A 12,292-nucleotide genomic window follows, 5' to 3' on the forward strand; every position below is an offset into this window, starting at 1 on the left:
GTGGTATCCATAACCATAGCAGAAACCAAAATAATCAATACTACAAGTTACAATCATTCACAAAATATGAAATATGGGCCAAAATTCATAAGTTCTACAATTACAAACTATTTCATCTCTGAGAAAGAAAACAAATGATTAAGCCATTAGTAGTATATGACTTCGTTACACTTGCATATTCAAGTTTAGTTAGTGTTGACCAATCTTTAAAAAAAATTGTATATTAAGATAAATATTTGGGTGCCCATGGGCAAAGAATAAAACCGATGAGTCTACGGGTCGGGCGCCCGATCGGTTTGGAGAAAAATCGAGCGCTGATATCAGCATGACGTCAACGCCCGATTTACGTGCAAAACTACTTTAAACTGATTTTTCTCTTAAATTACTTATCCAAATCATGATCCGATTGCACCATTAAATTCATTGCAATTAAATCTTCAAAACAAGACCACACATGGATATATTCCGACGAATTTTTTTAAGCTTATTATAGAATTATTTTTAAATGTTGCACGATGTTCCACCAGGTGTATCGGAATTGTTTCACTAAGTAGATTGAAAATGTTTCACTCGTTTAAATTGGGTGTTGTTTCACCTTATGTAAAAATAATGTTTTAACAAATAGCGAAAGAATGTTTCAGTTCACTGCAACATTTGATCCATATATAGTGAAACATTATAGTATACTAGGTGAAACATTTTTCGGTGGAAGAAAAAATAAAACAAATTCCATTAATAGGGGGGTTTCCAAAATATGTGGGTTTTTTTTGTTGCAATGGAGTATTTCAGTTAACTGCAACATTAGATCTATAAATAGTGAAACATTGTGAATATACTAGGTGAAACATTTTTGGTGGAACAAAAAATAAACCAAATTCCCATCATAGAGGGTTTCCAAAATACGTGGGTGATTTGTTGCAAAAGAATATTTTAATTCACTGCAACATTAGATCTATACATAGAGAAACATTGTAAATACACTAGGTGAAACATCTTTTGTGGAACAAGGAGAGGGACAAGTGGGTGGGTCCAGCGGGGTGCACACTTGGGGGGAGGGGGAGCAACCGATTTTCCCACCTCCCCCCGGTCGACCGATACAGAGCATTATCGGAATAATACTTCGGATTTCGATTGGACATACCACCCATACCCATCGGGTGCGGTGCGGATGCGGTGTGGACCCATGGATAAAAATACTATCCCTAATCTAGCCTCTAGGCGCACTTCTCGAGAAAAGGCACGGATGACATAATTTGGCTGAAAGGAAGCTACGACACACCAGCGATACACGATGTACTCAGCTGGCATTCATTCGCGATTTCTAATCGGCACGCGCCGGCGGCGCACGTTTCCGGCTCATAAGGCCCAGCGCCGGCACGCGCGCGCCTCCCACTCTTTTTTTTTCGTTTTTCTTTACCCATTTTTTTCGCTTTTACCTTTTTTTCTGATTATTTTTTTAATATTTAGCATGTTTTGAGTTTGAAAGTTTTAAATTTTGAGTTGAAAATTTTCAATTTTGAACTTGAAAGTTTTTAAATCTTGACTTGAAAGTTTTCAAAATTTTCAAATCTGGACTTGAAAGTTTTGGAAATCTGGACTTGAAAGTTTTCACATCTCGATTTGAAATTTTTCAAAGCTGGACTTGAAAGTTTTCGAATCTCGAGTTGAAAGTTTTCAAATCTCAAATTGAAAGTTTTCAAATTTTTCAAATCTGGACTTGAAAGTTTTCGAATCTCGAGTTGAAAGTTTTCGAATTTGAGTTGAAAGTTTTTGAATTTGAGTTGAAAGTTTTCAAAATTTGACTTTAAAATTTAAAATTTAAATCGAAAATTTTCAAATCTAACTTAAAAAATTTTCAATCTGTTTGTAAAAAAAATCTCCAGAATCTTTCCTAATTACTATCATTAGCATTAACTATATTAACTAATAGAGGTAGTTAAGTATATTAACTAATAGTGTTAATAGAGATAGTTAATAGGGGAGAAGTGCTCGCTAGCAGCGAGCACGCGCTAGCTAGGAGTCCCCGCATTCATTTCTAATGCGACAAGGATGTTTAGTTCACATCAAAATTCAAAGTTTGGTTCAAATTGAATGATGTGACGGAAAAGTTAGAAGTTTGTGTGTAGGAAAGTTTTGATGTGATGAAAAAGTTGAAAGTTCGAAGAAAAATTTTGGAACTAAACACGGCCAGAGTTAAGTTACGAATAAAAATCATTAGCATATAATAAATTAAATTTTAATTATTACAAATTTAATAAAAGATGAATTTATCTCAATATTCTAAAGCAAAATCTATTGAGAAAGTTTTTTTATAAAATACACCGTTTTACAGTTTAAAAACATACTAACGAGAATTAGCATAAAATACATATTTTAATCAGAAATAATAACCTAAATGAGTATCGTGGTTTCATCCCGAGCGTCAACGATGATTTGGACTCCTACTCAATGATAGGCGTCGCGCTCCAGCCATCGTTCATCCCAATTGGGGACGAACCATCTCGATTTCAACTCCCGAGGGTACGTACTCCCTCCGTCCAGGGATTTTGATTTTTTATTGGTACTGTTTAACCATTTATCTTATTAAAAAAATTTAGAATTATTATTTATTTTATTTGTGACTTACTTTATTATCTAAAGTAATTTAAGTACAACTTTTCGTCTTTTATATTTGTATAAATTTTTTAATAAGACGAGTGGTCAAACAGTGCATGTAAAAAATCAAAATCCCTAATATTATGGGACAGAGAGAGTACTATTTTTGGTCAATCAGAAAATTGGTTTCTCTCATAAAAAATGACACTAATCGCTCATTAGGACTTTAGGTTCACCATCGTCCAATAAAAAAAAAATGACACTAATCGGGACTCATTAGGACTTTAGGTACGCCATCGTCCAATAAAACAAATTTCAGGCGTCAACACATGCTCATCCACAAAATGGAAAAAAATCATGCACATATCTATCGTCACATTTAACTTGGACATACTTCTGATTTTGATTGGAATAATTAATTCTTTTGTTACCAGCTTCTTCCTATTAAAAAACAAGGTGAATATTACGGGATGACCTCGTATCAAATAATTAGAAGGGGTGAGCCTTCGAACCCAAATCATCTACCACGCTACCTTGTGAAGCTAGCCGGAAAACCCCTGAGCGGTTCTCAATTACCTTCACTACTACAAAATAGGTCTTTGCATACGGGCGGGAGAGATTTTCGCATGTGGTTGGCGCAACCGCATGCAGGAAATCGTCTGTGAAAATCGCTAACTTTGCATGCGGCCAGGGCACCCGCATGCGAAAATCCGATTTTCGCATGCGGGCACTTAAGCCGACCGCATGCAAAGAGAAAAAATCGCCAAAAAAAATAAAATTCCAAAAAAAAAACCCTAGCCCGCAGGCGGCAGTGCCGCCGCCCGAGCTCGCCGGCCGCTCCCGTGCCACCTGCCCCCGCTCCCACCGCCGTTCGCCCCGGTTCCGCCGCCGCCCACTCCCGCTCGAGCTACCACCGCCGGCCACCCCCGCTCTCGCCGGATCCGAGCGGGACGAGGCCCACCACCGCCGGATCTAGACGGGACGAGGCCCGCCGCCGCCGGATCCGGGAGAGACGAGGCCCGCGTCGCCACCCCGTCGCCGCCCAGTCGTCGGGATCGTCGTTGGGGTCGTCGTCGCGCCGCTCTCGGCCGCCTCCGCCCGCCGGATCCGGGAGCCCACTCGTCGTTGCCGCCCAGTCGTCGTCGCCGTCGTCAGGGTTTGTCCGCACCGGGGTCATCGTCATCGTCGCGCAGCTCTCAGCCACCTCCACGCGCCGCGCGCCATGCCGCTCCCGCCCGACGCCACCGCGCGTCTTCCGCCGCCGCTCACCGTGCGACGCGCCGCTCTTGGCCACCGGCGCCGCCGCACGCCCTACGCCTCCGAAAGTTTGAGAGACAGATAGGAGAGAAAGAGTGAGTGAGAGAGAGGAAGAGAAAGAGATGAGGGGAAGATATCAGAGAGGAGAGAGTGAGAGAGAGAGTAGAGAGGAGAAGAGATGGAAAATTTTGAAGTGGTGAGGAGGGAAAAAAATAATCTAAAATTATGAGAACTTCAAATCAAATTTTATGATATTAAATGAACTCATATGAAAAAGTTACCAAAAACAAAGTTGTAGAACTCATTGAGATCTACCAATTTTCTTTTGGTCATTTGTCCATCCGAGTTTGACTGAACTATATAAAATTTGAACTTTTTAATATAAGAAATTCAAATAATGTTTTCACATAGTAAATGATTTCAAATAGAAAAGTTGTCAACAACAAAGTTGTATAACTTATCAAGATCTACAACTACTTTTGTATTGGTCATTTTTCTATATGACTTTGTTTGAATCGTTTGAATTTGAATTTCAAAATATGACAACTTCAAACAACATTTTCAAATACAAAATGATTTCAACTCAAAAAGTCATCAATAACAAGGTTGTATAACTCATCAAGATCTATAACTTCTATTTTGATCATTTCTTCATCCGATAAAGTGATTTGTAAGATTGTTCATAAAATGCACATCTCTTTTATAGTTTATATAAGAGATGTGCATTTTATGAACAATCTTACAGATCACTTTAATTGATGACCTTTTCAGATGAAATCATTTACTACTTCAAAATATTATTTGAAGTTTTGAAGTTCAAATTTTTAATTGATAAAACAAAGTCACAAGAAAAAATAGCCAAAATAATACCATTAAGAACATAATAACATGATAGAGCATGATTTTACAAATATTTAGAGAAAAAAATCATTCAACTTGGAGTTCATATAAGTGAGATACACTAGTTTCAAATTTTTTAAATTTTATTTTCGCATACGGCTTCTTAAGTGGCCCGCATGGAAAAATCGATTTTTCCATGCAGGCGCTTAAGTGAGCCGCATGCAAAAATGAGCTCATTTTTGTATCATTTTTGCATGCGGCCCTCTTAAGAGGCCCGTATGGAAAAATCGATTTTTCCATACGGGCCACTTAAGCAACCGTATGGGAAAATGACCCTCGATTTTTTACAGATGCCACTTGTTACGGTCCGCATGGAAATATGATGGGGCCTCGTACATAAAAATTTTTGGTAGTAGTGCTTCTTCCTATTGAATGTGTTGTTTACCAATTTAACCGAACTTGCATGTTCTATCTATCTATGTACTTCCTCTGTTTTACAATGTAAGTCATTCTAGCATTTTCCACATTCATATTGATGTTAATGAATCTGGATAGATATATATGTCTAGATTTATCAACATCAATATGAATATCAATATGAATATGAAAAATGCTAGAATGAATTATATTGTGAAACGGAGGGAGTACATATTTGTACAAATTGACCACCAGAGCTCACACATTGATCAGCAAGATTTGGATCTTGATTAGATGGACCCTATGTACCTATACATTGATCACCACTTTCTAGGAGCTCACACATTGATTAGAAATATATATTTTTTTAAACAACACGTATAAGATAGTGCAAGATTTGGTACTCACAATAACTATTGAATCATGAAAGATCTATCTCGATATTGTCAAATATCAACAATAACAGCCCAATTTATGGGTCGATGACTAGTATATATAATAGATACTCCCTCCGTCTTAAAATATAAGATATTTTAGGTGGATATGACATATAGTAGTACAATGAATCTGGGACATACTCATTATAATAGTGTTGTCATATCTACCCAAATTTCTTATATTTTAAGATAGATGGAGTATTCGATCTCTTTATTGCATAACAGAACAACACGCAGAGTATGTAGTACTATCTTATATAGCTTCCTAGGACTATATAAGAGGATTTGTGGTCAGGTTAAGCTGAACGAGACAATCCATCTAAACGCCTGGACGATTTAGCGGGTTAATGAATAGGCTAGGCGGTTATATGTCACTCTCATGCATATTAGTCATCAAGTTGAATTGGCCCTGATTGACAGACGAGCAGTGACTATTAGCTAGTAGCAACCAATAGATGAAGACATTACTGAATGCATACAGTTGGTCTCCACCAATCTGAAGATAATTCAACAAATATGTAACCTTTCACAATATATAGGTGTTGCCTCGAGTGGGTTCAGAAAGGAAACCAACTAGACCAAGAGCAAGCATGATATCTCCCCAGCTTCTCCTACTTCTGGCCTTCTTCCATTTCCTGAGCCCATACCTTCCGCTATCTGCTTTTGCGCAATTTCGCAATGATTCCAGTGCTGATCGACTAGCCCTCCTCTGCCTCAAGTCCCAGCTCCTTGACCCCTCTGGAGCGTTAACCTCATGGGGAAATGAATCCCTTTCAATCTGCAATTGGAACGGAGTTACATGCAGCAAGCGCGATCCATCTCGAGTTGTTGCTTTAGACCTCGAGTCACAGAATATTACAGGCAAAATATTTCCTTGTGTTGCAAACCTCAGTTTCATCTCTAGAATTCACATGCCCGGTAACCATCTCAATGGCCAAATTTCTCCTGAGATTGGCCGCTTAACCCACCTTACATTCCTTAATCTCAGCATGAATTCCCTTAGTGGTGAGATACCGGAGACTATATCATCATGTTCCCATCTCGAGATTGTCATCCTGCATAGAAACTCCCTTTCAGGTGAGATCCCTCGAAGTCTTGCTCAGTGTTTATTTCTTCAGCAAATTATTCTAAGCAATAACCATATTCAAGGAAGCATCCCTCCAGAGATTGGTCTCCTTTCCAACCTTTCTGCACTATTTATTCGTAACAATCAACTCACTGGCACCATTCCTCAACTATTAGGGAGTAGCAGATCACTTGTCTGGGTGAATCTCCAGAATAACAGCTTAACTGGGGAGATACCCAATTCCCTGTTCAATTGCACTACCATTTCTTACATAGATCTCTCATATAATGGTCTATCTGGGTCTATTCCTCCATTCTCACAAACATCTTCATCGCTACGATACCTTAGCTTAACTGAAAACCACCTCTCTGGTGTGATACCTACCTTAGTTGATAACCTTCCATTGTTGTCCACACTGATGCTTGCTAGAAACAACTTGGAAGGAACAATTCCAGATAGCCTAAGTAAACTTTCTAGTTTACAAACACTAGACCTAAGTTATAATAATTTGTCAGGTAATGTTCCGCTAGGACTATACGCAATTTCAAATCTTACCTATCTTAACTTTGGTGCCAACCAATTTGTAGGGAGAATTCCCACCAATATTGGCTATACCCTTCCAGGACTCACAAGTATAATTCTAGAAGGGAACCAGTTTGAGGGACCGATTCCTGCTTCGTTGGCCAATGCCTTGAATCTCCAAAATATATATTTTCGAAGGAACTCATTCGATGGTGTTATTCCTCCATTAGGATCCCTGTCCATGTTGACTTATTTAGATCTAGGTGACAATAAGCTTGAGGCTGGAGATTGGACTTTCATGTCCTCACTAACAAACTGCACCCAACTACAAAATTTGTGGTTGGACAGAAACAATCTCCAAGGAATAATACCATCATCTATTTCCAACCTTTCTGAAAGCCTAAAGGTATTGATCCTAATACAGAACAAATTGACTGGTAGCATACCTTCCGAGATAGAAAAACTCAGTAGCCTCAGTGTCCTTCAAATGGATAGAAATTTTCTTTCTGGCCAAATTCCTGACACACTAGTAAATCTTCAAAACTTGTCAATCCTAAGTTTGTCCAACAACAAGCTTTCTGGAGAGATCCCACGATCAATTGGAAAATTAGAGCAGCTTACTAAACTTTATCTTCAGGATAATGATTTAACAGGGAAAATACCTTCTAGTTTAGCCAGATGCACAAATTTGGCAAAACTAAACCTTTCTAGAAATTACCTTAGTGGAAGCATTCCATCAAAACTATTTTCCATTTCGACACTTTCAGAAGGTTTAGACATATCCTATAATCAACTAACCGGACATATACCACTGGAGATTGGTAGGTTGATTAATCTTAATTCACTTAACATCTCACACAACCAATTATCTGGTGAGATTCCCTCTTCTCTTGGGCAGTGCCTTCTGTTGGAATCCATCAGCTTGGAGTCAAATTTTCTACAAGGAAGCATCCCAGAATCTCTTATAAACTTAAGAGGCATCACGGAGATGGATCTTTCCCAAAACAACTTATCTGGTGAAATCCCAATATATTTTGAGACTTTTGGATCTCTACACACTCTCAATCTGTCCTTCAATAACCTTGAGGGACCAGTCCCTAAAGGAGGTGTGTTTGCAAATTTAAACGATGTGTTTATGCAAGGAAATAAAAAGTTGTGTGGAGGTTCTCCAATGCTACATTTACCACTTTGCAAGGATTTGTCATCCAAAAGGAAAAGGACACCTTATATTCTTGGTGTAGTCATTCCAATCACTACCATTGTTATAGTCACCTTGGTATGTGTTGCCATCATTCTTATGAAGAAGAGAACTGAACCAAAGGGAACCATTATCAACCATTCATTCAGGCATTTTGATAAGTTATCGTACAATGATCTGTACAAAGCAACTGATGGTTTCTCTTCAACAAATCTTGTTGGTTCGGGAACATTTGGATTCGTATATAAAGGTCAGTTGAAGTTTGAAGCACGCAATGTTGCAATTAAAGTTTTTAGACTTGACCGAAATGGAGCACCAAACAACTTTTTTGCTGAATGTGAGGCATTGAAAAACATTCGCCACCGGAATCTTATAAGAGTCATTAGCCTATGCTCAACATTTGATCCATCAGGAAATGAATTCAAAGCACTTATTCTTGAGTTTAGGAGCAATGGGAACCTCGAAAGCTGGATTCATCCAAAAGTGTACAGTCAAAGCCCTCAAAAACGGTTGAGTTTGGGTTCAAGAATTAGAATAGCTGTAGATATTGCAGCTGCATTAGACTATCTTCATAATCGATGCACTCCTTCTTTGGTTCATTGTGATCTGAAACCAAGCAATGTCCTTTTGGATGATGAAATGGTTGCATGTCTTAGCGACTTTGGACTTGCAAAGTTTCTTCACAATGACATTATAAGCCTGGAAAATTCATCAAGCTCTGCTGTACTGAGAGGATCAATTGGATACATTGCTCCAGGTAAGGACTTTTCATTCTTATTCGTTCGTTTCTACAGCTTCCACATTATCTGTCACGGAGGTGATGGGCAATCCCATTCCATAGAATCAAGTATTATATTTCGACTGACAGATATTTTATTAAGTAACTTGGTCAATCTTTGTTGCAGAGTATGGCTTGGGGTGCAAGGTCTCAACTGAGGGTGATGTATACAGTTTTGGAATAATTGTCCTAGAGATGATCACAGGAAAGCGCCCAACCGATGAGATCTTTAAGGATGGCATGAACCTTCACAGCTTAGTGGAGTCAGCATTTCCACATCAGATGAATGACATTTTAGAACCTACTCTCACCACATATCATGAAGGTGAAGAACCAAATCATGATGTGCTTGAAATACAAACGTGTGCCATACAGCTGGCTAAGCTTGCGCTGCTGTGCACTGAGCCATCACCAAAAGATCGACCAACAATAGATGATGTTTACGCTGAGATCATTTCCATCAACGACAAGTATTGTGCACTGATCAACTGAGGAAATGAATGGACATCTTTCAAATTTTAGATAAGATTATCTCTGTATGAATCCAAGTAAAGAACGATGACGATTTTGTACTTACACTCTACACACTAAAATCTTAAAATGGGGGCAATGAAGTTATTGAGGTTCTCCAATACTGTGATGCAGTCTATTCCAAAGGCACTGATCTGGAATTGCGTATGATTGATTTTCCATGCAAGATGCAACAATTGCATACGATTGATTTTCCTTGGAACGGCACATGAAGAAAATATCTTTAATTATGCGTACTACGAACTATATATATTCTAGCTAAATTAAGATGCATCACAGTACATATTCAGAGGAACAGAAACACAATGTAATGAACTGTGATGATGACAAAGAAGCAGAAAACTTATAAGTACGAATTTGTTAATCATGGACCAGAAGTCTTAACCCTAGCTAGTATGATCATACACCCAGCCTGGGCCCTGGATACCCTATCAGGTCCAGCCCATGCATGTAGTGCTGAAACTCCAAATTGTGCAGAAATTGAGCAGCTGGATAGTAAATGGAGTCACCCATGTTACATCAATGGAAATAAGTCCTTATGGTGATTTAGCTAAATCAGTTATCCTATTCCACTTCTATTGGTCGCAACTTTCTAGATCCCCTTATACTTGTTTTTAGTTAGTCCATCATCACTTCGCTGTTCTACACCACGGTTCTTCTTTTCGCGTTTGATGCAGTACAATATCAGTCATGCATGGTTGCTGTAATTAGCACAAGCGATCGATGGAACGGGAACTCTGTTTTACCTAAGGATCTACAGTACTTCCTCCGTCTTTAAATATTTGACGCCGTTGATTTTTTTAAATATATTTGACCGTTCGTCTTATTCAAAAAATTTAAGTAATTATTAATTTTTTTCTATCATTTGATTCATTGTTAAATATATTTTTATGTATACATATAGTTTTACATATTTTATAAAAGTTTTTGAATAAGACGAACGGTCAAACATATTTAAAAAGGTCAACGGCGTCAAATATTTAGGAACGGAGGGAGTAATAATTATAGTTTATTGATGAGTAAAGACTAAAAAAAACTGGGAAACATACATATAGAACATCAATGAGTCAACGTAGAGGTAGCCCAAGATAGAAACGAACTCGACGAATTTCCATAGATAAAGCCAGGCTAACTCAGAGGCCAATCTCTGCACAATAATCTCTGGCGTCGATTGAAGATACAGGTGCATGGCTACATTTGTTAATCTTATGCCTAATGGCCTATTTTGAGAAAATGGTGTCCTGTAATTTCCTGGTGCGTCCTAAACCTACGATGACATGTGTGAATCATGTTGGGACAAAATCCAACTAGCGTGTTCAATGTGTACTCTGTATTCAATGTGTCCACAACTATGAACAATGTTTACATATTTATACAAGGGGTACAAGAGGAAGTTACATCTTTACCCTAGCTAAAAACAGATGTAGAGTGGCTGGCCAGTGGACCAGCCCTAGGGCAATTAGTAAAACCCCTGGTGACAGGGAGGGCTGCGCCCATTAAGGAGGTGGTGACGCTTCCCGAGGGTGATGACTATTATCCGGTTAAAGGCATCCTCTCGGATAATAGTGGATGTCATCCTACCCCTGTCAGGATGTCAGAGGTGGTTGGCGGATGCGTAATGCGTATTAATGGTGCCCCACTACGTATACGCTCGTGAACCATTCCTCCATGCTTGAGTATTCTAGCTTCCCGAGCACTCCGGAGCCTTTGATTTGCTCTGAAACCGTTAGTTAGCTCCGGAGCTTGTGACTCGCTCCGGAGTCGTTGGTCCGCTCCGGAGCATGTGGTGGGCTCCGGGGTGGTGAGTTATATTATACCCCTCGTTGGTCTCGAAGAGGGGTATAAACCTGCCCCCCAAGTGGCTCACGGTGACATGGGCCATCAATATGTGACATATTTTTTATTCTCGTGTTCGTGAATAGTAAACATTCATTTTATTGTTCATGTGTTGCATTTGTTTGATATAGAGCAATTAGGATGGCTTTAGTAATCTAGTAATTCCACACATGTGAATTAGGTGATCATCTAGGCTAAGATCATCCAAGTGAGCTGCGCACAGCAAAGATTCTGTTATTAGGATAATTGGGCTGGAAAGGTTTGTATCAGTCCCTGTAAGACATAGTTCTCATATCAATGTACTCTTTTCTAGAAGAAAGATATTTAAATTCAGAAAAAAAAACATGAACCAAGTAAAAGCAAAGGGAGGAGGGCAAGATACACATTCTAATTATCTCGTTTGGTCAATTGACCTGCAATAAGCTGCACTTCCGGTGTATTGGATAGCTAGCTCCATACCTGTAATATATATGCATTCCTACACGGCCAACTGATTAGTAGAACAAAGAGATGAAGAAGGATCGCCGCGATGGTCAATGCTCCACTCTACCAAGTGTGCGCAACAGGAACGGAAACTGGAGCAGCGCAACCTCACCACAAATTTCAAGTGACATGTGAATTCCCAATGCTTTCCAAGCTTACTATATACACTCTGTTAGTCTTTTTTTTTCTCATTTCATATATTTTTTGGGGCATATATAGATGACTTTTAAAGACGCCACATCCATCTTTTTCTTTCTATAAAGTTAATGCTCACTAAACATCTAAATCTTAACGTGCAAGCATAATATTTATTAGCACTCAACCTACATGCA

General features: G+C 38.9%; 1 protein-coding gene across 1 annotated transcript; it reads left to right on the plus strand.

The window, feature by feature from the left end:
• The first annotated feature begins 6,117 nt into the window (after positions 1 to 6,117).
• On the plus strand, positions 6,118 to 9,745 carry LOC9272400 (receptor kinase-like protein Xa21). The gene is made up of 2 exons (XM_015760189.3): positions 6,118 to 9,089; positions 9,238 to 9,745. Exons 1-2 carry the CDS (start codon positions 6,137 to 6,139, stop codon positions 9,600 to 9,602), a joined length of 3,318 nt encoding a protein of 1,105 aa, XP_015615675.1. The 5' UTR covers positions 6,118 to 6,136; the 3' UTR covers positions 9,603 to 9,745.
• The last annotated feature ends 2,547 nt before the right edge of the window (positions 9,746 to 12,292 follow it).

The sequence above is a fragment of the Oryza sativa genome, chromosome 11 (assembly GCF_034140825.1).
Source record: "Oryza sativa Japonica Group chromosome 11, ASM3414082v1".
In the NCBI taxonomy this organism is placed as follows: Eukaryota; Viridiplantae; Streptophyta; class Magnoliopsida; order Poales; family Poaceae; genus Oryza; species Oryza sativa.

Bases quoted from the DNA above. Each gene is read 5' to 3' on its own strand.
- LOC9272400 (XM_015760189.3), top strand. From the start codon at position 6,137: ATGATATCTCCCCAGCTTCTCCTACTTCTGGCCTTCTTCCATTTCCTG. The intron at 9,090-9,237 runs GTAAGGACTTTT...TCTTTGTTGCAG, and splicing joins AATTGGATACATTGCTCCAG to AGTATGGCTTGGGGTGCAAG.